The sequence below is a fragment of the Cavia porcellus genome, unplaced genomic scaffold, assembly GCF_034190915.1.
Source record: "Cavia porcellus strain 051 isolate PalLab524CR breed Dunkin Hartley unplaced genomic scaffold, mCavPor4.1 scaffold_10, whole genome shotgun sequence".
NCBI classification, from domain to species: domain Eukaryota; kingdom Metazoa; phylum Chordata; class Mammalia; order Rodentia; family Caviidae; genus Cavia; species Cavia porcellus.
Genome location: NW_026947493.1, coordinates 70,935,190 through 70,962,431, shown reverse-complemented (window position 1 = coordinate 70,962,431; position 27,242 = coordinate 70,935,190). Strand labels below are relative to the sequence as shown.

General features: G+C 47.7%; 1 protein-coding gene across 5 annotated transcripts in view; it reads right to left on the bottom strand.

Annotated features, from left to right (window-relative positions):
* Window positions 1–27,242, bottom strand: part of Matn2 (matrilin 2) — a 118,062-nt gene that overhangs the window by 30,511 nt on the left and 60,309 nt on the right. For 4 of the 5 annotated variants that reach the window (XM_063257606.1, XM_063257603.1, XM_063257604.1 and 1 more), the window contains exons 5-7: window positions 20,134–20,256; window positions 12,209–12,331; window positions 3,170–3,292 (exon numbers count right to left, since the gene is read on the bottom strand). In XM_063257606.1, coding sequence (XP_063113676.1) covers window positions 3,170–3,292; window positions 12,209–12,331; window positions 20,134–20,256 — 369 coding nt within the window. The remainder of the gene's footprint in view (window positions 1–3,169; window positions 3,293–12,208; window positions 12,332–20,133; window positions 20,257–27,242) is intronic. The other variant, XM_063257605.1, reaches the window with a different exon arrangement.

Here is a 27,242-nt window from a genome sequence, read left to right as displayed (position 1 = left end):
ACCAACCAATGGGAGAGTGGCCTGGATGGCATAAAAAGGGAAAGAAGGAAGCCTCGCCTTCTGCTCCTTCAGAGGAGCTCCAGTCCTCAACATCGCCCTTGGCCATCTGTCTCCAGTCTCCCAGGGCAGGCTCTAGCGTTCCAGGGCAGACCCTCGGCCTCCTGATACAGACTCATACAGACTCACATGATCACTCTGCAGTGATCTCCAGGCTTCGACTTTCCGCTGGACCCTCTGGATCCCCACCTGCAGAAGGCCCTTTCACGTTCTTCCTCCCCTGACTCTGCAGGTGATTTACCTTGTAAAGCCTATTCTACCAGTGAGCCCTAGCTGACACAGCAGCACCCCATATCTGCTTACGTGAGCCCTATCAACTCTAAGGTGGTACACATGGGTCTGAGAAGTCCCCAGATATCAAGAACCTTTGAGTTACATGACTGATTAGACTGGCTTTACAATGCCAGCTCCCAAGAGACCTGGCTGAGAAGGTAAGACTGCACACCCTGACGTCCAGCAGGGACTCAGAATGCCAGCAGAATGGCTCCATGAGTAGGTTTCAGGGAAACTGAACAGATTAAAAAAATAAATTGAGGCAGGAAGTCCCATCCCTTAAGAAAGCCGGATCCAGAGTAGTAGGAAGTAGCTGGCTCAGGCGACACAGCCAATGTGAGAGATCCTGCCCAGACTGGACTGTACATCTCCTGGCCCAGTCCAACCTCGGGACTCCGGCTGGCTCTTCAGGGGGTGTTACCTCCAGCTACAGGAAGCCCCACCGTGGTAGGTGCCACCATCAGGAGTGCTGGAGCCGCCCCCTGGCTTGCGCCCACATCTGGTTCAGTCTGGGGCTCCACCCAGACAGCCCGGCAGCCCTAGATTCAGGCTGTGCAGCAATGCATCTGTAACTGATGTCTTCTGTCAATGACAGCAGTGTCTCCAGAAGGAAAAACTGTCCAGATGAGGAAGACTGAATCCTGGCCAAGAGTTTCTCTTCAAAACCCTGCCCTCCACTCCCTCCCCCTCCCGGTTTAACTGGATGACATAGAATCCCTTGATACGTTTCTTACTACCTTTGAAAATACCCACATCCATCAGCCTCCTGTTAAACATACAAGGCGGAGCCTCAGCTCAATGTGGACCATGCTCAGGTCCCTCGAGAGACTTCAGGTCCCTAGTACTAAACTCAGACTGGAAGCCACTCTCTGTTTCCCCTGCCACGTAACCCTCCTGGGAGACAGCAAGCACTCACTTCTGGGCCAGCTCTGCTCTGCCACGAGGACCAAGTGCAAGCCTAAGTCAGGGGCGGCTCCCAGAGGTGACCTCAGGCATCCAGGGCTGGGCCCTCAACAAAGACAACGGAAAATATACTAAGGAGGTGGGACTGCAGGAGAAGGGCTGATGAGGACATTGGCCTTTAGGAGCAAATTCTATTTTTCCTGGATGAAAAAGTAGGGCACCTGGCTAAGGAGGAAATAGAGCTATCGCCACAGAGACTACGCCAGTGAGCACGGTGCCCTGGCCGGGGCCATAGCCCGCACGCAGGCCTCACTGTGGGCCAATCTCGTCCTCAGCCTCCCTCCTTGGCGGCTCTTCTCCGGGTGCTTCTGCAGGCAGGGTGTGGCGGAGCGGCAGGGGCCAAGGGACTCAGATGACTGGTAAGAGATTCACAGCCACAAGAAAAGTCCCCACCCACGGCCACTGCCTAGCTTAGCCCACCCCACCCCATGACCCTCAGGCACACCGGAAGCTTGTGACCCTAATAAATGTACGAGAAAATCATCCCCCACACAAGCGCTCTGGATTCACACACTAGAAAAAGGTGTAAACAGCACAGAGGGGCCTGGCCAGGCCAGAAGAGTTGGCCCTGCCATACTGGAGGCATGTGTGATCTGATGGAAAATGTTCTAATTGTTTTCACATTTCAAATGCTCTCCAGTAATGTTCCCATTTAGTGCTGGCCGGTCTCCAGGGTTTGTACCCACGCAGGGCAGTGAGGATTATCTTTTATAAGAGAGGCTCGGTTTCAAAACTTGGGCTCGGCAACCATCTGCCACCATCCAAGCTCTGGCCCTCAGCAGGACGAGGACGCGAGTTCACGGTGCTGCGGGCAGAACGTGCCTCGTCTGGAGTCAGTTACACGCAGGACCCACGAAGCTCTGCACAACAGGCAGACAGTGCAGCCTTGCAAAAGGAGGTCCGGCCTGGAGGAGCGCAGCTGTTTGCATCTCCAGAAAGAAGTCTGGGAAGCCGCATGGTGGGAAACGCACCCTGGAAGCTCTAAAGAGTTCTCCGACTGACGTGGTCAGAAGATCACAACAATTCAGCATGCATCAGCATAGCCTGATGGTGGGGACGCTTTCTGAAGAAAAGGCTCAGTTTGCATGCTCTGAAAAGCTCATCTTTCTAATACGACTGAGGGAGTCAAATAATAGTTGCAGTTTCTCCAGGATAATACATCTCAGAACGACTCCCTAACTCTTCGGTTCTGCAAACGTGTACTGCACCCGTGTGCACTACGCATGCGCAGCCATTGATCTGGTGGGGTGGGGGGCGACCTCCTCTGCCCGCGTGGCCTTCCAGTCTGGTGTCCCCCAAGAAGTCTGGTTTAAAGGCATCCCACTTAGGGTCTGTGCTCCAGGCTGCTGCTCATGTCCTTGCCAGGCCAGTGACAGGCACTTAGTTGAGCCACTCTTTACATCCTCCCATCCTCGATGTCCTCTCCTCCTTGAGTGTTGCCATGATGCCTCTGAGTCTAATTTTTCTTCTTTCTTCCTATCGAAGAGGACAGAGCTGTAGCTGACCCCTCTCAGCAGCCACCAAGCGCCTTATCTTGTGGAGCTGGAAGAACCCAGTTCTTTTGAGGTCCCATTTCTGGGCCTGGCCTTTCCTATCTCAAGTGGGTAAGAAAGCCCAAGAGTACATCCTCATTTCAAATAAGCAGAACTTCAGCTTGGACCCTGAGTTGGCTAAACAAACCCCACTGTCAGACCCAGTCTTTCCAATCTCTTTAAAACATCCCACTAGGATTTAATGAACCAACAGACAGAATAAAGGGCAGAGTAATATTAGTAAACACAAACACCGAGTACAGCTATACACTGCTTACGATGTGCAAGGGAATAAAACTAGAGGAACATGGTGGCTAACACCACCAACGCCCAGGTTGACTTACGTCTGCAGGTTTTCTTGTCTGGATTCAGCATAAAGCCTTTCAGGCAGCGGCAAGCATAGGATGTGTCTGTGTTGACACATTCATGCTGACACCCGTGGGTAGGCGAGGCGCAGAAGTCTATCTCTGCAAAAAGAACCATCAGAAAAATAGCAAGCAAAGTCATGCAAGTAGCACATAAAAACATCTTTCCTATTGGATGAAACCCATGCCTCAAAGACCTATGCTAGGAAGTGATCTCCCAATAGAGCTGCTCCCAGGTCTAGAGATAAAGATGCCCAGATGAGAATCTTCTTGACACACGACATGATGTCTAAGTAGCCGATCAATGTGTGAACACGCTTTGCTGATTTTGGTTCATGTGAGAGCCACTCAAGTTAGAATTGCTGGGTTATGGGTGGGGGAGAGAGATTAGCTCCAGAAATAATGCAATTAAAACACTTAAATCTTTCCTCAGATCAAATTCTATGTCATTCAAGCTCCTCTAACATTGAGCCAAATACGACGTGAGAGCATCCTGGGAAATAGAAGGCCTAGGAAGGAAAAACAAATATCCCAAGTTTGAAACCTCTTCCTTATCACATAAACAGGATTTCCATTTCAAGAGTCATCAGAGAATGTAATGTCTGGGGATCTTCTAATTCAAACCAAAATTTCAGAAAGAAAGGGGTGCATGGAATTTGATAAAGGAATGTTACTTGTATAAGCATTTTTAAATATGGAAAGAGACTGTTTCACTGAAAGGTCTCAACAGAGGCTTTTGCTGAATTGGAACCTAAATGTATTGTTTAAAGTCACTGGAAAAAAGTAGTCAACGAAGGAATTTTGTTTCTTTTTTGAGACAAGGTGCAGTTGAGGCTGGCCTGGAACTCTGTAGCCCAGGCTGGCCTCAAACGTGCAGTGATCCTCTTGCCTCAGCCTCCCAAGTGCTGGGATTACAGGCATGTGCCTCCATGCCTGGCTTCGCTGATGAATTAAAAGACTTCTTTGTTTTGAAGAGGATTATTACTGTTTTGAGAACTATCTGAATTTCATATATAATTTCCATAATGAAGAATTTGGTATAAACACGTTTTCCTAGTCTGTATCAAAGGAAACAAATCAATTAAGAGGCCATACACTATTCTTCAACAAAAAACAATGAAAAATGCCAATTTTTTCCAATTTAAAGTCATGGAAAATTTACACAAATGGAAAAATTAACAGGGCAGAACAGAGCAATATCCATGTATTCATTACTTGGCTTCTGACTCTAGGCTGTTCTTATTCTACACTCCAACCCCCATAAAAACCCCAGCGCGAATCTCAGACATGATATCATTTTTTCATAAGTATTTCATACATATCTTTAAAAGACAGAGACTATTTTTAAGTATATAACTTCAATACTAACCTCACACATAAAGGTACTTAACTGACTTTTTATTTGGAAATTCTCTGAAAGCTACAAAAAGTTGCAAACATAAAAATCATAGAAGAGGCTAGGTGTGACAGAGCAAGCCTATAACCCAGCACTGGGGAGGCTGAGGCAGGAGGATCACTGCGAGTTTGAGACCAGGCTGGGCTACAAAGTGAGCTCAAGGCCAGCCTGAACTGCATAGCAAGACCCTGTCTCAAAAAAGACCAAAAAAAAAAAAAAAAAAAGTGGTTAAAATTAAGTGAACAGTTCCTTCACTGCACCAATCTGCATCCGCTTGTTTGTAGGTTTCTTTTTTTTTAAGGGATAATTTGTAAAGAACAAACTGCATATGTTTTAGATGAATAATCGTATGAGTTTTGACATACATACACTCCCATGAGACAAGTCAAGGTAATGATTATTGCTTGTTAAAGACAGTAACCCTTCCCTGTGGAATCATGTTTGCACCTCTGTTGACAAAACTTCACTGTCCCTCACTGGCGGTTTATAATTAGTCTCAAAATTAGGGAATTTAAATTCTCCAAGTCTGTTCATCTTTTCAGTTTATTTAACTACCCTATTCCTTTGTACATCCGTGTATATTTTAGAATCAGTTTTTCAAGTTCTACAAAAAAAGGCTGCTAAGATTACTATAGAGATTGCTTTGAATCTATAGATTAATTTATAAAGGACTGATGTTGCAAACATCGCCTTTGCTGTTTCTTTCAAGTCTGTATTTTTAATAGCACGCGTTTGCAGCGCACACTGACCGCAGTGCACCATGGGAGCCGGCGCAGGTACAAGGCTCACCCCGCTCTTCCCCTCCCCTCTCCACCTCTTCCCGTCAGCTCCCATTTATGACCATCTCTGGGTTCCTTAGTATCTATCTTTTAGAAAAATACCAATCTTCTGAGCCATGAGTATGGTAAATCTATTTAATTCAGTCTTCTACAATTTCCCTTAGAAACATTTTGTAGTTTTCAGTGTACCAGCCTTTCACACAAATTGTGTCAAATTTGTCCAGAGGCAATTCATATTTTTGCAATTGGAAAGGTGTTAATTTCAAATTTTAATTGCCCATTGAAAGTATATAATTATTTTTATATTATATTCAACAACCTTGTTAAATTCATTTAATAGTTTTAGTAGTTTTTTGTAGATTCCTTTATATTTTATAGTGATAATGTTATTTGAGGGTAAAGATGGATTTAAATTATTCTTTGCATTGTATGCACTGTTTCTTATATTTCTCTCTTCCTTCTTGCACTGGTGAGAACCTCTAGCACAATGTTAAACAGAAATAGTGAGAGCAGACTTTTCTTCCTGATCTCATAAATAATTTGATTTCTCATCATTAAGAACAAAGTTAACTGATTTTTTAATTGATGTATTTTATCAGATTGAGGTAGTTACATTACTTCCTAGTTTGTGGAAGGGTTGTTTTTCTTTTAAGTAAACGACAAATGAATGTCAGATGTTGTTCAGTTTTTTTTCTCTCTATCTAGGAAGCTGGGTCATATGGTTCCTACCTTTTAGTGGGTTAATATGGTAAATTATATTGATTGAGTTTTAATTAATTAATTTTTTTGGAGACAGGATCTCACTATATAGTTCAGACTAGCTTTGAGCTTTATGTAGCTCAGGCTGGCCTCAAATTTGCAGTGATCCTCCTACCTCAGGCCTGTAACTACTGGGATTACAGATGTGTTAGAGGGTTTTTTGTTTTGTCTTTTTGATACAGGGTTTGTTATTTGTTTTTTGTTTTTGATAAAGGATCTCGCTATGTAATTTGGGCCAGTCTTGAACTCACTTTGTGGCCAGGCCAGTCCCAAATTTGCAATGGTCCACCTGTCTCAGCCTCCTGAGTGCTGGGATTGTAGGCCTGTGCCACCACACCTGGCTTTAGAGTTTTGAATGTTAAACCAATTTTGAATTTCTGGGATAAATCCAACCTGGACATGATATATTATTCTTTTTGCATATTATTGGGTTTGATTGCTAAGAATATTTAAGCAACTTCAATATATATCTCTGAGGGATATTTATTTACATTTTTTTATTTTGGCTTGGTTTGGTTTGGTTTTTTGAGGCAGGGCCTCACTATGTAGGTCAGCCTGGGCTTGAACTCACTTTGTGGCCAAGGCTGGCCTTAGACTCACAGCGATTCTCCTGCCTCAGCCTCTCAAGTGCTGGGATTATAGCCATGTGCCACCATGCCCAGGTAATGAGGGAGGGATATATGGGTGTAGTTTTTTTCCTTACATTTTATACTAGTTTAAATATCAGCAAGCTGGCCTCATGGAATGAATCAAAATACGTTCTCTTATCTTTAATTTTCAGGAAGAAGGTACCCAGATTGGTGTTAGTTATTCTTCAAATGCTTGGTAGATTTCACCAATTAACACAAATAGATCTGGAATTTCCTTTGAAAGGTTTCAAGCACGAATTCAGTGTCTTCCTATAGATGGAAGCCTACTCAGAAAATCCATTTCCTCTTTAGTGAACGTCAGTAGTTTGTATCTTTCAAGGAATTTGTCCATTTCATCTAAATTGTTGAAGTTATTGGCACCCGTTTGTTCTTTATTTCAGTGTTTGTAGGATCTACAGAGAGACTCACCTTTTCATTCCTAACATCGGTAATTTGTGTCCTCTCTATTTTTATACTGGCCATGTTGGCCAGAGGTTTGTCAGTTTTAATGATTTTCTCAAAAAACAACCATTTAGTCTAGTGGATGGTGACCCATGTCTGTAACCCCAGCACTTGGGAAGCAGAGGCAGAAGCATTGCTGTGGGTTCAAGGCCATCCTGGGACACACAGAGAGTTCAAGGTGAGTTCAAGGCCAGCCTAAACTACACAGCAAGACTCAGTCTTAAAAAAATAATAAAAAATATGGTTTTACTAATATGCTGTATTAGTTTCACCTTTTATTATTTCTCTTATCCAACTCAGATCTTCCCTATTTCTTCTGAGTGTGTAACATAAGAAAAAGTGCTAACCTCAGTGTGCATTCAGTAATGCTTCTATTTATTCAATAAATCTTTTCTGAACACCGGTCATGGGGCAGGCACTGGTTTAGCGAGAACAGAAACTCACAGTCTAACCAGACATGGTGTCACGGTCTAAGCCAGGCAGGACGGCACCTGTCTATAATCCCAGCACTCAAGAGGCTGAGGCAGGACAGTTGCTGTGAGTGTGAAGCCAGTTTGGGCAACTTAGCAAGGTCCGGTCTCAAAATTCAACAAATAAAAAGAGCTGGGTGAGAGCACACTGGTACAGTCCCGATGGGTTCAATCCCCAGCATCTTTTAAAAAATAAATAAATTTGGAAGGAAATGTACCAAATTACTGGTAACAATAGTTATCTCGGGCTGGAGGTTTAGCTCAGCGGCATAAGCGCCTGCCTTGCAAGCAGGCAGTCGTGAGTTCGATTCCCGGTACCGATAAAAAGGAAAAAGACAAAAAAAAAAAAAACAATAGTTATCTCTAGGTGATCATAGATGATTTTACTTTATATAATTTCATTTCTATGCAAACCAGTTTTCTACAGTAAGCCCATTACTTTTGTAATCAGTAAAAGTATTAATAAAAGCACAAATTCATAATTATAAAACTAGTTGCCATGGAAAACAGCACAAAAAACACAGAAAAAGAACAGTGTAGGAGGTGTCCAGAGACTTGCAGAAGGAAATAACCAGGGAACACTAGACAGAGTTACAGACGCCTCCACCTGAAACATGGGATACAGTCCACAGTGTGAGCTCTCAGTGCAGGAGGGCTCAAGCTCACAGGCATTGCAGCATCTGGGACAGGAGAGAGCAGGTTAAATGCTCTCACATCACAGCATCGCACTCTGTCCTTGTGGCACAGGCTTTTGTGTTGTCCCAATATTGCCATGCCTCACAGTTCCTGCCTCAGGACCTTTGCACAGGCACTATATTCCCTCTGCCTTAAAGGTCTCTTTCCTCTCTCATGTCATGCAACTCTTTGATCAAACGTCACCATTTCAAGATGGTAGCTTCTCTTACTCTGCTTCAACACAACATAAGCACAGGTAGAGTTGCTTTGTTTATTTCCAGCGATAAGCCCCAGGTCTACAACTTCACCTGGCACAGAGCAGATTCCCAGCAAGCATCTGTTGAATAATAAATGGTTGTTGGAACTACTCTTTGCAGAGTGCTTTGTCCAGCTTTAGATGCATGAACACGGTCACTAGCAGGGGAAGACAGTTCTCTTGTCTCACTTGAGGCTTTGTCTTGCCCGGCTGTTTAAAAACCTCCTTGGGAACAGTGAACACTAGGAGGCTGAGGCAGGAGGGTTGCAACGTCAAGCGTCTGGTGACTTAGTAAGACTCTATCTCAGAACTAAAAATGTTTAAAAAGGGCTGGAGATACAGCTCAGTGTGAAGGCCTGTGTTCAGTTCCCAGTAACAAAATCAAAACACAAAACAACCTCTTTCTAGCAGGCTCCAGTTTAGCAGTCAGTCAGCCCTGGGAGCCAGGCACCAGCAGGTTCTGGCCAGGCAATCACCCTCGCAGCCTCCTGTCTGGGCCCCAGGCTGGGGCTCACTCCGGCACACTGGGCCGATGTGTACCAAGGTTCAGGTCGTTGCTAAGCATTTCCGTGCCTGGCCGGTCCACTGCAGGACATCAGGTTATTCTGATCTGGCTCATTCCAAGCGGCCACAAAAATGCTGAGAAGCAGAATTTGCTCCCTTGGACTCTGGGTACAAGGAGGCAGAGACTGGCTCAGTGTGGGAGGACTCGCTTTCTAGGAGCAGGACCAAGTGCGGGCAGAGTGCGTGTCCTGTGCAAGCGCATGCCGGGCATGGCACGGCCAGGGCACTGCAGGATGGGCAGGAGGGAAGACCTGGGTGGAACGTGGAGGCTCCTTCCAATCGAGAGCTGTGCACGGCAGGGCACACTGTGGTAACGGGCTCCGCAGGTTAGCTACGCCCTGCCCAGGAAGCCTGACGACTGCTCACGTCTCTTTCTCCCCCACCCCATTCTCTGAGACAGGGTCTTGCTATGCAGTTCCAGCTGGCCTTGAATTTGCAGCCGCCCTCCTGCCTCAGCCTCCCAAGTGCTGGGGCTGCATGTGTACAGCACCATGCCTGGCGGATCTGGCAACTCTGCTTCCAGGAATACGCCCCAAAAGAAAGGATGCGGACAGACTCGTGTACATCCAAGCTCATGGCAGCATGATTCACAACAGCCGAAAGGTGGAAGGAAGTGTCCACGGATAAACAAAACACGGCGCGTGTCAGAGACCAGGCGATGTCAGGGTCAAACTGCTGACCACAAAGGGACCCCTGGCCCTGTGGGAAAAGCTCCTAATCACAGTGCTCTGAAGCCAAGATGACACCACAGCGGGGCAGTGAGGACACAGTCTGCTGACGCCCCGTTCCAGAGCAACAAAGCTGCCAGCCTTAGAGAGCAGACAGTGCTCTTACCTGGCAAGATTTACTGCCTCTGTTTCTCAAGGCTCTGATCATTTTCATAGGATTTGCCTCCCATGTGCCCTCCTCCTCCTGCACCCCCAAATCTGTGAAAGCCCAATAAAAACAGTAATCGAGAAGGGTCCCTGGCATGAGCCCCAGAGTTCTGACCTTCCTGGATTCCCCAGAAATCATACTCCTTGTCTCTTTTCATGTAAGCCTTTGCCTTAACTCATTTTAGGAGCTGGGGGCAAGGCCCTGTCCCCGATAGGTGGATACAGGAAATGGAACATTACTCAGACTTAAAAAGGGAATTCTGAGAGTGCAATAATGGATGAGCCCTAAAGATGCTGAAATAAGCTGGTCACAAAAGGACAGCCATGGCACAATTCTGCACATGCAAAGCACCTACTAAGTTAAGTTCAGAGAGACAGAACATGAATGGTTGGCTGGGTCGGACTAGAGGATCAGGGAGCCAGAGTTGTTGTTTAATGAAGACAGAGCTTCCATTTGTAGTGATGGAAGAGTTCTGGAGACGGAGGCTTGTGACAGCTGTGTAACAGTGTGAATGTATTTAACACCACTGAATCACACACTTCACACTGGCTATGGCAGCTGGCACAGTGGCACATTCTGGTAAGCCCAGATACTCAGGAGGCTGAGGCAGGAGGATCTCAAGTTTGAGGGTAGCCTGGGAAACTTAGTGAGACTCTGCCACAAAATAAAAAATTTGGGGGTGTGCTCGTGACGGAGTACTTGCTTGGCATGTGTGTCACACACATACACACACACACACAGAGTTTACAGTGGTAAATTTTATGCAGCGCATATTTTACCGTGAAAAAATTTTGCAAATTCACAGTATTTGATTTTTCCATTTTTCCTTCTACAGAGTATTCACACTGATTTGGACAAGCTGCTTGAGCATAAGGAATTGATATAAAAACTGATGCTTTTTTTGATACTTAGCTAGTTTAAATTGCATTACTTATTTGAGAACTTACAGCTCTCACTGTGTACATTTTGGCTTAATAATAAATTAATCACACTTGGCACATTCCATCTTATTTGTACTGCCTAACTGGATTAACTAGCTTTCAACTACACTTCGGTTAGAAATAGAGACTGAAATGCAAGGAATTAAGTGCAGTCTGGGCTACAAAGTGAGTTCAAGACCAGCCTGAACTGCACGACAAGACTCTGCCCCAAAGAGGGGGGGGAAAAAATCCTCAGTGCTACATGTTTCAGAGACGCCTTACCTTTTTCTAAGTTAAGTTTATTGGTACAGTGTAGGTACCCATAATAACCACACTCATTATAGGAAATTTGTGTCTGTATATGATACATCCTGATTCCTCCTTTTTTTCCCCCATTTTCACCCCCTCTTTTCAAACCCCCTTTCCCTTCCCATCAACAAAGTTTGGTTGTCATTTTATCTTTTTTTTGGTACCGGGGATTGAACTCACGACCTGCTGGCAGGCGCTTATGCCACTGAGCTAACCCCGGCCCGGTTTTCATTTTATCTTTCAATTAAACTTCACCCTTTAAAAACTCTGGGTCTTGACAACTGGGAAACAAGCTTTTCTCAAGTGACCTCACAGAGCCGGAAAATCCAGCACCCCTGAGGGTACCGCGTACTCCATATTTAAAGAACACTGTTAGAATCCTTTATAAAGCTAGCAATCACCTCTACTTTGTAGATCGTATGTTCTGACTAGGGGGAACTAAGTCAAACAGAATGAAACAGCCGGTCAAACACTGAGCAGTTCTCTGCAAAAGGCCATCCCCCGGCCCTACCCCACTGCAAAGAAACCACGAGTTCTCTCTGGCTCAGCAATTTCCTGGTGCTTTGTGGAGTCAGAGCTGGAGCCCACAAGCCACAGGGCCCTGCTGAAAATATTCCCCTAAGCTCTGCTACTACCGACGGGCGTGCCGGGCTGAGGGAGGTGGTCTGGCTATTGGCGTGCTCAGAGGGGTGCCCAAGTGCAGTTTCCTTCAAAAGGTACCTTCATCAGACACCTCAACTGGTGATGTGGAGGGAGGAGCTACAGCCTTAGACCGCATAGAAAGGCCTGGCAGAGGAGGACTCCGGCCAGGAGGGAGCAGACCTCCAGGACATAACGCTGCACTGATCTATGCCTGGGAGATTGCCACAGCCACAGCTCCCATGGCAACAGTGCAAATGTGTGCGTGCGTGTGTGAGACTTACTTGTGCATGTTTTTTTATCTGGGTTAAGAGCAAATCCTTCACGGCACTTGCACAAGTACGAGCCATCGGCATTCACACACATGTGTTCACATCCGTGATCTTCTGAGCCGCAATAGTCCACAGCTGCAGAAAAGAACATAGTCAGAGTTCAGTTAGAAACTCAGGTTAACATTGTGTTAAGTGGGGAGACGCTGAAATCTTTCCCTCCAAAATCAGGAACAGAACAGGGACGGCATTAGCACCACTGCTGTTAACATAGTCCTTGAAACATTAGCCAAAGCAATCAGGTAAGGAAGAGAAATAAAAGAGGCGTGTATAGGAAGGGAAAAAGTCAGATTATTGTTATTTGCAGATGACATGATCGTCTAGATGAAAGACCCAAAAACTTCCACCAAAGACTTCCAGAATTCATAACCAAATTTGGCATAGTAGCAGGACACAAAATCAATACCCAAAAATTCATAGCGTTCCTGTACATCCATAACGAACCCACCAAGAGGTAAGGAAGCCAATACCATTCACAACAGCATCAAGAAAAATTAAACATTTAGGAGTTAACCTAGCCAAGGAGGTGAAAGACCTCTACTACAAAATCTACAGTTCTCTGAAAAAAGAGATGGAAGAGGACATCAGAAAATAAGTCAACAGCTCTTGTTTCTGGAAAGGGAGAATCAATATTGTCAAAACGACCATGCTTCACACACAACTGATGAGAGATTTAACACAATCCCCTTTAAAACACCAACAGCATTCCTCACAGAACTAGAAAAAAGAATCCTAAGATCCATATGGAACCAGAAGACACCCAGAATAGCTAGCCAAACAATCCTGGGCAAGCACAGCAAAGCTAGAAGTATCACAAACCCAGATTTCAAGTTACATTACAAAGATACAGGATAAAAACAGCATGGCAACCCGGGAGAGGGCATTCCGGGCAAAAGCAATGACAAGCGTGAAGGGCAGGTGGTGGGAACACTGCCTGTGCTCAGGACCGGCAGGCAGGCTGTGGGAGAGGCAGGGAGCTGTGGGCGACAGCGAGGACTTCAGCTTCTATCCTTAGCGCGCTGGGTCACTGGAGGGTTCTGAAGAGAGGATCTGAGGACAAAGGACAGCAGAGAGCAGTGGGGAAGCTGCGCCTGGGCTCACACCCAGGAGAGCGGGGAGGTGTCCCCAGCTCACAGGTGAATTGTGTCTCCCAAAACGTGTAGCAAAGTCCTAAGCCCTGGCAGCTGCGGCCTCAGGTGGAAACAGGGTCTTTACTGAGGGAGTCACCTTCAGACTTGGTTCCTGGCCAGGCCTTCCAAGGGGGAGGGCACAGGGTGACTGCCATGACACCGAGGCCACATGGAGGACAGCGGACACCTCCGGGCACTAAGAAGAGGCCAGGAAGGCATCCCCTCTACACTGCAGAGGCAGCTCGGACCCACAGCCGCCTGTGCCATGTGACAGTGCTGCAGTGTGCGGTGCTTGGTCACAGTAGCCCCAGGAAACGGAATCACCAGGCAGGCACGGAAAGAGGGTGGCAGGCTGCCTACAGATTAGAGGCGAAGCAACAGAAAAGCAGGTGTTCAAGCTGCCTCTGGGGCTGCGTGCGTGTGAACACCCGCGTCCCAGCCCGTATTTCTCCGCCTGTCTAGCTAGGGCTTGATTCCTTCCCATCTGCAAAAGAGCTACCGCCCTGCTTCCCGTCACCTGGCTTTTATTCTGCTCTATAAATTATTTATAATTTGCATTTCTCATCTAAGAGAAACCGACCATTATAATTATGATGACTGAACTGTACACAGGAAGATAAATCTGGTGAGAAAAAGTTGATCCTCAAATTGAACATTCACAAAGATTATGTCCTTTCCTAAGACCGAACCAGGGAATTAGAAATAAGAAAGCGTGTTGTGTTAAGGTGGTGGAATCGTGTGCAAACTTTATTCCTTTAAAAAAATGTTTCTCTCTGCAACCTATTAATGTCAAACATTTGTAAAGAAGAGCAAGGACAAATTAATACACAGCTAGGATTTTTTTAAAAAGCAAAATTATGCAGTGGAGAAGACGACACATTTCACACAGTAGCTAACAGGCAAAGAAAACGCTAAAGACTTTTAAAGGGTAATTGGCTGTGTCGCGCTTTCTCTTTTGCTGCTAGGCCTCATTAAATTTCTGCCTAAAATACTATTTTTGTGACTTCACCTCTCTAAACAGTCCTAATAGTACCTAATATTTGTCATTATGGGAGGAACAAAATGACATTACCTCAGGGTCTGATGTCATGGGACATCAGGCAGATGCTGGGTTGAGTCATCATATAAATATCTAGTAGCACCAAAGCCTCCTAGAAGTTAATTTCCCAGCTCCTGAGACTCAGTGGGTTGTTAAACAAATTAATGGTCATGTCGGAGACACTGAGATTAAGGAGCACCACGCTCTGGCACGCACCCCAGCTGTGTCACAGGAGGTGGCCATGCCGTGACTCGCGTGGGCTGAGTTAGCTGTTGGCAAGCCCACTTTCAGCCTCTTCCCACTGGGCCTGGCCACCATCTTGGAAGCTTCCCAATCCCGGCTACGGCTTCCACAGTCAGTCAGCCAGCGCAGTCTCTGTCACCCACGTTTCAGTGCCCCCTCCGAGGGAGGAGCTGCTGATCTAGTTTCTAACTCGTAGCATATTGATGGTGCTACGGTGGTGAGCGGTCACTATTCCAAAAAGACAGAAATGCAAGCTGGACTTCACTGGAGCTTCTCTCTCAGACCAAAAGGTGTAATCTTTGAGCCCAACAGCTTCTGTCTTTCGCAGGGACAAACCCTCTATAAGTACAGGGGCCCACTGTTTGTTTAAGACTCCTCCTATCTAAGCCACATGCTCCAAACTCACCTTTTCCCAGAATTCTATTCTTCCAGATTATAGTCACCAATATGGACTCCAGTATTAAAAAAGAAAACCAACTGAACAAAGAAGCAGCCCTTTCCTCAATCTTTATTCAGCCAACTCTAGATCCATCAACACTTTCTTCTGAGATGATCTGATACTGGATGGTCAGGGTGGCTGGACCCTGTGCCACTCACAGCTGGCCATGTGCTCAGTGCCATGGGGACGTCTGTGCCTACAGACCCTGGAGGCTGCTGCCTTGCCCAAGGCAAGGCGTAGATAGCACTGGCTCTGAAAGTGCTTAGCAAACATCATTCCGAAACATGTCAGGCCCCACCCAGGTCAGCTGGGTGGAAACTCTGGGTTCAGAGCTCAGGAACGCGAGGGGATTCCACGCATGCTCCAGTCTAAGTCTCCATTCAAAAGGCAGAGTCTTTCCCGTGACCCCATATGTACCATCTGTACATGTTATAATTAAATATAATAATAGCCAATAAATATATCCACTGTGAGAAACTGACTTTTTAAAAAATATAAATTAAACTCATAGTTTTGAAAAGACTTGAGGCAGTTTCCCAACCAAAACTGCCATAGGACAAGGCTTGGATGAAACAGGTGGAAAAGATCAGGTCATTTTCATGAATATTTACAAGCATTTGGTCTTTATTCTACCAAAGTCTTCAAACCCTTGTTCCAGTTCTAAAAAAAAACGCAAACTGAAAATCATAAACAACGTATTATTGGTATAATTTATGCAATCAAGATTTTAAAATATTTTTATTCAAATTAATCTTAGTATTTTTTGAGTATATTCTTAAAACGAGTTGTTATTAAATGTAATTTATATGTTTTAAACAAAAATAGTTAAGGTAGGTTGGGATATGCACTTTTTTTTAAAGGATTTTAAAGGATTCTCCTCTTTGAGTTATGGTTCCCATTAATCTGCCAGCCGCAGGCCCACCTTCGTTCAGATAGTGCTGGGTCTGATAACCAGGAGGTGCCCAAAGCCCACCTTGATGTGAGAGCCACCACTGATTCACTGCCAGGTCACAGGAACCACCGATGAGTTCATCAGTGCAGCAGCTGGACATGAAGAAACTCATTTCCGAGTCCATGGGGCTTTATGTCTTTCGAGGCCAAGTTCTAGAGCATCCAACTCTGACATCCTTGGCCAAATGTTTTGGATTCGTTGCACAACTTCCTTGGCTATAAAACTGTACTTGTAAAAAGGAAGACAAAGGGCTGGAGATGGTGGCCCATGCTTACAACCCCAGCACTCCGGGAGGCTGGGGCTGGAGGATCTCAAGTTCACAAGTTCAAGCCTAGCCTGGGCAAACAGTGGCTTAGCAGGATCGTGTGTCAACATTTTAAACTAGATAAATAGATGGACTCTGGCTGCAGCTCAGTGTAAAGTCCCTGGGTTCAATCTCCAGTGCCAGGAAAAATAGAAAGAGAGAGGAAGCCAAGGTTAGGGGACAGATGTATAGGGGAGACCTTTATGTGCAACTCCAGAAAGCCTCTGTTGTTCTGAGTCCTCAGCTACATCAACAAATCCTTTCTCAGTCGTTTCCGCCTGAAATTTCCACGTTCCTGTCCAAGTGGAAAGAACATGGTCATTCCTTGGCATCCACTGGTCCCCAGATCACAGGTGCTAGGGTGCTGGGGTCGGAGGTCAGTCTCTGCTGCCTGTGGGAGGTCGCCTGGCTGCATTCCTGGGTAAGCGATGTTCAAGTGCAGTGTAGTGACCATCTGAACGGTCATTTCTGATTTATAATCTGCTCACATCTCAAGGCTTTCAGCAGGGATCACTCTGCTGAAACAGGATATTTTAAAGAGGATCATTTGGATTTTAACATTTGTTGGTGATACAGTAAGAAAACCTAAAAGCACCATGGGAGAAACAGTAGAGCCAGTTTACGCGCAGGGTACGTGTTAGACACTTAGGTACATACAGACTCGGTCCCCCTTCCTTCTCATGACTTGACTTCCATGTGCAGGGTTTTAAAGCTCAGGGAAGGTGTCTTATGAATTTTGAGAGCACTAGAGGAATGTTATGGGCAGATTGAGCCCCCATAAATTCATATGTTGAGGCCTTATCCCCTAATACCTCAGAATGTGACTGTCTTTGGAGACGAGGGTCATACAAGAGGTGATTAACTTAAAAGGAGGCTCTGAGTTGGGTGCAGAAACACACATCTGTAATCCTGGCTCTCTGGGAGGCTGAGGCAGGCGGGTTGGAAGTTTGAGCCCAGCCTGGGTAACCTAGTGACTTAGTTCTGGGGTTTTTTGATACTGGGGATTAAACTTGCAACTTTGCACTTGCCAGGTGGACACTTACACCACTGATCTAAATCCCCAGCCCGAGAGGCTCTGTGTTGGTAGGGCCTTCACACTGAGCTACACACGAGCCCCAGAGTGCTGATGGAGGGGGTTCAGGGGTCCTTACTGACCTCTGCGGTCCTCTAAATCTCCCTGCTAAGCCTCTAGTCTTCATCTTTGATGATTTCCTGTACACTGATGCCCCGCCTTAGGTTGCCTATGTAGCTGTGTCTGTGTAGTGACACTGGGACCATCTCTCCCTGGCCTAGCAGCCCCAGGAGCAGGCCTCGCCCTCCAGGCCAGCCTCAGCCTTGTGCCCGAGAGCACTGCCACCTCCACACGGTCACTCTGCCTGACGTCCGCCTAGGCCTGGACACCTGTCCACCTGCCGCCCTTCCCTCCTGGCCCTGGTCTTCCTGCTTTTCTTTGCTTTGTCTTCTCCAACCTCTGTGGCCTCCATGTCTCTCACCCCGATGGAGCCTCAGCGACCTTCTGAGAGCCCACCACTGAGGCCACTGGCCCCCAAGATGTGCTCATCATCATCTCAGGCAGCTTCTCCAGATCCACTGCTTGGGGGGCTGCGGGCCAGCACAGTGGTGTGAAGACGATGGTGCAGGGTCCAAAGGGAGACCCGGTTTCTCCCATCCTCCCCCTCTTCGGCTCAGGCCCCTCCCAGGACAGCCAGACCTTCTCCCACACTAATGAGCAGCAGCACGAGAAAGGTCACCTCTAACAAACACAGCCGCCAGCTCCATGGCAATGCAGCACTGGCCAGTGCACACTTTCACTTTATAATAGACGTCAAATCCCAGAAGTGACAGCAGACGCACAGACACGCCTAATTATCCTTACTACCCGGGATAATTAGGTGATCATCTGCCAGCACGAGGAGAACTAGCTCCCCACCATGCTCCGGTTCCCAAGGCCCAGGCTCAGCGCCTGCCCCTCCTCTTCCCCAGGGGCCTCAGACCCTGGATCCCTCATTCCCTCCTTCACCCACTGACCGGGCCTGCTCGCCTGGCTTCTGGGGACCAGCACAGGCTTCCCTCACCATGGCCCCAACAGCACCCGGCAACCAGCATGGGGTTCAGGAGGCGCTAAAGCAAAGCAGACTTCAGGTTCTTAAGCATCAGCAAAAAGGCTTTTTCCCCTGTTTGCTGATTTTTAAATTATGTGTACAGTACACGATAATTACATGCTAGATACGTATCATGGCCTGTTTTAGTTTCCCCCGCTGTAATGTCTTTCTTCACTCTGACTCCGGAACGGGTGGAACGGGAGCGGGAACCGGAGCATGCTGCACACTGTCGCATCGGGGTCACTTTTACTCCCACCCCGTGTCCTGCTGCTCTAGACGCCTTCCCAGCCCCACAGAGTCTGCCGCCCGCTGTCCCACTATCTCTCTCATTGTGCTCTTTAAACTATCCGTATTTTAAGTCTCTCAGACTGAACCTTCTGGGTCTGATCTGCTCTACTCAGCACCTCGGTCACTGATCCACGTCCTACACGTGACTCAAAAGCATCCTTCCGGCCGAGCGGTGCTCCGTGAGCAAGAAGTTTCAAAGTAGGTAGTTCGTGGGGGAGGAGACACGACAAACTATCAACAGTGACTTTCTCGTCTGTTGCAGTTCATCAGTGAAAGGATGTCACCTCCGTAAAGAAGGCGTGAAGCAAACATAGTAAGAATCGATGTTGACACACACATTGCTAGTGTTTGTGGCAAACAGTGCTATGCCTAGAGTCTGCTTCTCTGTCGTGGTCACCAGCAGCAGATGAAGACAATCCTCCCAAAAACCCAATAAACGAGCAAAAGACAACTCTAAGGCAAAGGAGACCGAGTCCATCTGCAGGTGTCTGGCCAGGAGTCTCACTGGTATGAAAAACCACACTGTCTCTCACCCACAAACAGCAGGCCTCACCTTTCCTTGTGTTGTTTTCTTTCCTGTCCCTTGCTGAGACTCAAGGTGTGCTGGCACATGTAAATTCTACGTGCAAACAGAAACGGGTAACAAGCAAGCAGGCTCACACTGGGAAGCAAAGCGTGGTACAGTTGGGCGCTGGGACGCAGCAGGGCAGGGAGGAGAAAAATCAGGGCTCCGGTCCTGATGCTTGTTCTGCAGGTGCCGAGGAGAATTTCAAGGCAGCACTGATCAATCAGATGCCACCCTGCCTCTGCCACTCTCTTCTGAGCTCAGCTCGGAGTCCCCAAGTTCACGCCAGCGTGGCCAGGCCTTGCCTTGGGCAGAGACCCTGGGCTTGGTGTGGGCTGAGGCCACAGTTCCCTCTGACTGCACTGTCTTGATGCAGACAGCTGAGCTCCCACACGGGATGGTCATTTGGGCTGTTCAGTGACCAGAAGGTCCATTAGGCAGGAGGAAGGTGTTGATGTCTTTGAGGAGCCACCCAGCTCCCCTGTCCACCGCCAAATATGTTTCCTATTAACCCACGGGCTGTATTTAAATCAGGTCATCTTATGTGAACAAAACCCACCTGGTCCTTTCCAGGCGCTGCAGTGACAGATGACTGTATTCACATAAGATTATCGGAAACAGACCATTTGCTGAGGAGCCAAGTGAACACATGCTGACCTCAGCCACAAATGAAGTCTTCGGATTTCAAACTCCGCCTAATTAGACCAAGGAACGGAGCCTTTTGTCAAAGAAGAGGAGCCTGGGCGGTCCGTGTGGAGTCTCCCCGCCCGCCTCCCCCACTTGGCCTGCTTCCCCAGAAGCCTCAGGAGGACACTCACCCACACATCTCTTCCCGTCCTCGGCCAGCGAGTAGCCGCTGTAGCACTGGCAGACGAAGGAGCCGGGCACGTTGACACAGAGCTGCTCACAGGCGTGGTCCTCCAGGGCACACAGGTCCTGGACTGAGGCAAAGTTGCACCATGAGAACACAGCTGAGGAGGGAGGAGAAGCCCAGGGCGAGGGGGATGAACAACTCCCATCGCTTCCCTGAAAGTAACTTTTTAAAAATACTACAGGTGCTAGTAAGTAATCAGAGCAGAAAATAAAAATATATCCAAGGAAAGTCGGGCATGGCAGTACATGCCTGTAATTCCAGCACGAGGGGGTGAGGCAGGAGGATTGCTGCAAATCCAAGGCCAGCCTTGGTTACATAGCGAGTTTAAGGCCAGCCTGAATTACATGAGACACTGTCTCCAAAAAAACAGAAAGTCAAAGGAAATGCTTCTGTAATCCTACCCCCCAGAGCCAACCATTGTTAACATTTTGGTGCATTTCTGTGTCATAGTGTTTGTTTGTTTATTATTTTGAGGCAGGGGCTCACCAAGCAGTTCAGGCTGCCCTTGAATTCATTATGGAGCCCAGGTTGGCCTCAAACTTGTGGTGATCCTCCTGCCCCAGCCTCCTAAAAGTTGGAATTACAGCTGTGTGCCACCACACCCAGAAAAACATAGTTTTTAAAGTTGAAATTATTTTTCGCCTCTAGGAAGTGCATTAAGTAAGTTTAAATGATACCACTTTGTCATTTCCTATGACAGTGAAAGGTGCTCAGAAGCTGTTTGGACTGGTTCACATCGAGCTCTGCTCCTGTCCTCTGGGCACCCAGCATGCTCCATAATCACAGTCTCAGTGATGTACGACAAGCCGATTCAGCACAGCCTCTGACATTCTACGGATGGGGTTGCCACATGCAGGAGGGCGCAGTGCAAGGAATTTCTACTCCACTGAAAACACAGTAAGTCTACGAGCAGCCGCCAACTGTCAAACTCTCATCTACATTTCTTATCCACTTATCTAAAGAAGATCTTCGAAAACCTTTGTGCTCATTCATCCATCCCAGTAACAAAACAGAGTAGGGAGAGGTAAGACGTCTCCAGGTGAACAGGGATGCACGGCTACTGTGGTCTCATTTTGGTCAAAGGTTTATTGTATGGGCACAGAGTGCTGAGCCCTGCTTATAATCACATGCAGTGCAGGAACACACACCCAGGCCTGCTTCGACCACCCACAAAGTGGGAGTCAGAGGGCAAAGGGTTAGAGCACACCCCTGCCTCAGTCTCTACCCGGCAGACAGCACGGTGCTGTTTCCCAGCAAGGAGACGGCTTGGGTGCCAGGAAACAGCTGGCTACAACTGTAGCAAAGCCCGAGCAGTAAAGAGGTTGATTGAGCACAGTACCGAGCACTGCCCTGGTTAAAACCTCCCATTGTTAGAAGTGTGGGGAAATCTTGGCTAGCGGGTCAGCTTGACTGGCTCCGGACTCCAGTGGGGACACTGCAGACCACCTCCTACCTCAATGGGTTTTACAGTTTATTGCACTTTCACATAAATAAAGGTATCAAATTTATCAGAAGAGAAAAGCTGGTTTGGTTCAATGTCTCTACTACATACATTAAATCATTTTTAAAAATAAGATCTACCTCATCACATTTAAAAATGGTTGGGTCTAAGATTCCACAAATAAAGATTCTGCAAAAATCCTGACAGAAGGATTTTTACCCCCAAATCAATAAGGTACATTAAAATTTGTAGACTCAAATTCCTTTGCTCCTTCCTCGTAGCCTTTTTCTTAGATTTCCATTTGGGAACTGCAACTTGGATTTTCAATGTTAGTTTCCAATGGATTCAGATGGAAGAAAACCAGCTGGTGCAAAATTACAGGAAATAATCAAGGAATGACCAAACTCGCCAGGAGTTACAAGGCTAGGCCAGCGTTCTGATCCCTAGGATATTCACTCACGTATGCAGTAAACATGTGTTCAGTGCCTACCATGTCCCCAAACAGCCATGCAGTTAGTATCCTAATAGAAATGGAGCTTGGCAGTCTTAGAAGGGGAATGCTGGTTGCAAAATCAGCTGAGGTGCAAATGTCCTGTGGTGGATCAAGTTAGTCCTGTTTGAGGAACTGAACGCTAATGTGGCTACCACAAGCAACAAATACCAGCTGCAGTGTGATGGATCCCTAAGACTGATGCTGACAATCCTGTGGGAGTTCAGAATCGGAGCGCCTGACTGCCAGGAGCCAGAGTTTGGAACACGTTAGGGGAAATGTTGGATACCCGGGGGAGGAGCAGGGTGTTCCGGGCCGTGAAGCACGTACAGAACGTTGCACAAGAAGGGGACTCAGGGCAAGCTGGTGCTGAGCGCCACAGCGGGATCCCAGGGGAATTAGCAGGGCAGACGGGAAAGACCCCGACTCAGGATGGCTGAGGGCCACCCGCACACAGCGAGGAACAAGCCGGGAAAACCCTGAAAAGGGAGGGTTGTGTCTCCACCAGCGCTGCGCCGGGAAGGGTAAAGCTGACAGGGTCTCAGCCTGGGACCTCAAAGAACCTTCAGCATAGCTCAGTGGGGACCATGGCTTCGATCCGTGGCAGCCATGAGTTCCTCAACTGCAGGCTGAGTAGCTTCACTTTGCCTGCGGAGCGATGGGAAAATTCCCCTCTGCTTCCAGGGCTCGGCGCTGTGCGGAGTTCTCGGGTTGCCCAGCGGCTGCCAGCGCGCCTGCCCTCTGCCCTGCTGGCAGCACTACAGTGTTCACTTCAGCGCAGCCTTCACGCTTTCTAGACTCGGCGGATGGGTGGGCAGCGGCCCTGCACAAAGGCTGAAGGCCTGGCCCGGCTGCAGCCCCTGCCGTGCTCTGGGGGAGATGCAGGGGTTTCTGAGCCTGGCCCGGCCCCTCCGGGGTGACCAAGGAGGGGAAACACTGGAGTCTCTCATTCTCCTGCAATGGTTTGCTTTCCTAATCCTCAACACATTACAAAAGTAGCAAGCAGAAACTAGGATTAAGTAAAATGCGCACCACGGCCTTGTAGTTCTGGTTCTGAGAGGCCCAAGCACAAGGAGGATCGCACACTGGAGCCTGGTCTGGGAGACTTATTGAGACCCCATCTCAAAATTTTAAAATTATAAAAAGGGCTCGGAATTTAGCTCGGTACAAAAGGCCCTGGGTTTAATCTCCAGTAGCAAAATCAAAAATAAACCGAATGAACCCTGAACTTGAAGCAATACCCCCTGCCACCCTCTCACCCCCAAAGAAGTAGGCAGAGCAAGAGACAATGAAATGCCCCTTTCGGGGCGGGCCGGGACGCCGTGCCCACCTGAGGAGTAACTGCAGGGTCCCTGTGCGGACACAGCGGCACCTGGCCTCCGCTGTCTGCGAGGGGCTGGGGACCATTTCAAAGTCCCGATTCCCAGGCACCCCACCCCACAACGCCAGACCGGCTGGCCTCCCCTTGTTGACCTGAGACCCCTAGGTCCCATTTCTGCTTCCAAACGGATCTTAGCGTGAGTGTAGGTTCCTCTCCCAGCAACTGAGAGAAGTGCAGATGCACGCAAGTGTGCAAGCGTGCAAGCGTGCTGGGCTAGCAAGGACCCGGCTCACGCTCCCAGAGGAATGGGCCAGAGGGTGCCCCGGCCAGCTGGCCCCAGGCAGACCGCCCTCTCGTACTGTTTTTAGAATGCTGAGGATTTATGGCCACGAGTGACCTGTACCCACCCAAGGGAAACCATTGAAGGATTAATCTAATTAAACAGGGACAAAAGAATAAATACAGACGGGGCCCTGACAAAAAACAGTGTTGTTTTCCTGGCAGCGTCTGCTTCATTTGAAACAAGCACAGATGTTTTTTTTGGATGAATCCTTCTGCTCTTGAAACACTGCACTTTCTCTCATAGCCTGGAAGGATTTCACGGAAGGTGATAAACCAGCTGAAGGATGGCAGACCTTGTCTTTAGAGCTCCTGGTACCCCGGGGCGGCTTCTAGCTCCTCCTCCTCCTCCTCCTTTCCACCCCACCACAGCTCGCTTAATCCCGAGCTCACTGGGATGCAGGCTCCTGGAGCTGCAGACACAGCGCCGTCCAGCACTTGCACACGGTCCCTTAGTACTGGAAGGACTTGGTCACAGGGGGCCGTCAATCACAGGCTTAGTGCTGCTCCTGGGACTCTGTAATAGCTGTTAGGCAGATGCGGTTGTTTTGCCTGGACAGTCTCCTTCCGGGCCAGCCTGGAGCACTGCCTCCATGAATGAATGTTCCTGAGCAGAAACAGGACCACTGGTGAAGAGCCTGAAATAGTCTTTACTCTTCCTGTAGCAAAGGTAAATATTTTGAGCAGCTAACTTATTGACTGGGGTGGAAGACGGCAAGGGAAACTTGCAAGCCACAGGTGTTCTCCTTGTCCTGCACCCTTCAGGTCCTGTCGGCTCTCAGGCTTCATCGCTCCTGCCAACCAGAGCCATCAGCATCTCTGGGTCAGACCACCCTGTGGCGGTGGAGCTGGACTGTCAGCTTGACTGACTTAAGAACTTCAGTGACCACTGACGCACATTTCTGGGTGGATCTGGGTGGTCAAAGAGGTGTGGCCTCGGGGTCTGTAACTCGTCCCTGGTCCCTTTCTCCCTGGCTGTCTTCCCCAGTCCTCTGATTCCTGGCCACAGTGAACTGAGCAGTCTTGTTTTACCACAGCTTTCTGCCATGATCTTTCTGCCCTGGAGCCAAATGACCACAGACTGGACCCTCTGAAACCATGAACCAAATTAAACCTCTTCTTCCTCAAGTTGCAAGTATTAGGTATTTTGTATCACCAATAAGAATGCTGAATAATACCACCTCCAAGCTTGTCTTCCCTGAAGCCAGAGTAAAACTTGTAGTGATTTTCTACTGCTCTAGGATAAAGTTCCAAACTTCTGGTGTTATCAGCCAGAGTGATATATGGTACATCCATCACTTCTCCAGTCTTACTTCATCCCTCCTCTTGTTTTCTCTGTTCTATTAACACTTTTTCCCTGTTATTTAAAATGTTTTCTTCCCCAGGACATTTGCACATGCCATTTCTTCTACATATAATATTCATGCCCCTGCCTTTCAATCTTTTCACCTAATTCTTACATACCCTGTAGGATTCAGTTTAAGGAATACTTTGTCAGGACACTCTTGCCTGTGGTGGATCACAGGCAAGCACAAAGGATCAAGTGCTTCTTCATAGTCTCTTTATGTAGTGCTTATCTCAATTATAATTTAATGCTACTTTCCAACTGATTATTTCATGTCTATTTCCCCCACCACATGAAGGCAGCCACGTCCTCATCAGTATTTGTCTCGTTTTGCACTCTAGCCCAAATATGCCGCATGGTGCCCCTGTATGGGGTCACATGAATCTCTGTCCATGATTGAGGTAATTAACCCATTTGTTCATTCATGAATCTCTTCAGAGTGATGGGGAATAAGATAAGCCGTAATCTCCAGTGTGCTGGAGCCAGCCCTCACGGTTCCCATGAACAGATGACCCGCCTCCCACCCACTCCGCATTCAGCAAAGCCGAGCTGGCAGCATGGAATGGCCGTGGTGGGAGTGTTCACATCACAGAAATGGGCAAACCCTGCGAGCAGAGCTTCTTCTTCTTCCTGGAGAGCTGACCGCTGCACATTGACCAGCGCACCACCGACAGGGATCAACGATAAACAAGATAAACACAGAACATTTACAGCGTATCCTGTAATCTCCTGATCTCCAGGGCAGTCTGCAGGGCTGACAGAAAGGCTTCCGTCCAAACCAGCCAGAAGGCGGTCACACTGAGTGTGCAGGACCTGAGGAGGTGGTTTGGACCAGGCATGAGAGGGTCACTGTTAGAGAAGAACAGGGAGAGGCAGGCAGTAAAAAGAATACGGACTTTGGAGCCAGGCGCAGCCCCGGTGGGGCGAACTCTGTTTGACTTCAGCTAAGGGGCCTTCAGAGATTCCATTTCCATAGAGAGATCCAGTGATTAAGATATGAAGACCATAGAGGTGAGCAAACATCTCTGGCATAGCAGCCACTGAACAAAAATCAGGCCCTTTCGCCTCTCCTAAATCCAGGGGTGGAGACCGAGAAGCATCTTCAGCCTTGGGTCAGGGTCAGGGAGGTGAAACATTCAGGGAGCATGAGGGAGGAGTGAACTCAGCTGAATTTTGCCCACAGCATGATTCTAATAAAGATGGTTTCACTTCACTAGATACCTTTGAAAACTGCAAACATGGAGATTTTAATCTAATAAAAATTTTTGTTGCTATTGCTTTTTGAGACAGGGCCCCTCTGTGTAGTCCAGACTAACCTTGAACTCACTTTGCAGCCAGGCAAAGATTTCTAACTTGTGATCCTTCTGCCTCAGCTTCCTAAGAGCTGGGATTACAAAAAATCTTGCCTAGCTGGATTTTAAAAAAAAATTTTTAAAGCACCTTTGACTAAGTTTGTTTTGCTGAGTTGGCCCAATATAGCAAAATAGGCAAGTCTGAAGCTTGTAACAAAAAACCTGGCCAAATTCAAGCTATGCCTTGCCAGAGGGTAACGTTAGCACGCAGCACCAGTCAGCAGTATTCATTCGATTGCTTCATTCTCTCCGTTCCTGGAGAATTTTATGAGATGATGACTGTGGTAGCTCAGTCTTGCCAGGTGAAATCAGTTAGTAAGGATTTGCTTGCTGAGAGTCCCAAACCTGTGCCTCCAACCCCCCACCCCTGCCGCCCTGGAATATCCCTGGAGGCTCACATGCACCCCAGATTCCTCACCTTTCCTCGTTAGTCATCTCCAGACCCCGCACTGGGTCTTGGTCCAGTTAATTTGGGAAACGTTCGCCTGGTTCCACGGGCAGAGGGGCGCTCGGGCAGAGACTGCAGCTGCCCAGAGACTGCAGCTACCAGGCTGACATCATTCAAGGCTGAATCAGAGTTTCTATGGACTTTTCAGAATTTTAGACAAGCCACACTGCGTGCTATGGACACCAGTACTGGTTTAATTTCTCCTCTGGAGTTAAAGCAAATAAACACCTTTAACAAGACAGTCATTTTATAGCTTCTGCTGTTATCTAACCCAGGATGTAGAAACCAGCACTGTTGATCACAGCAAGAAATAAGAG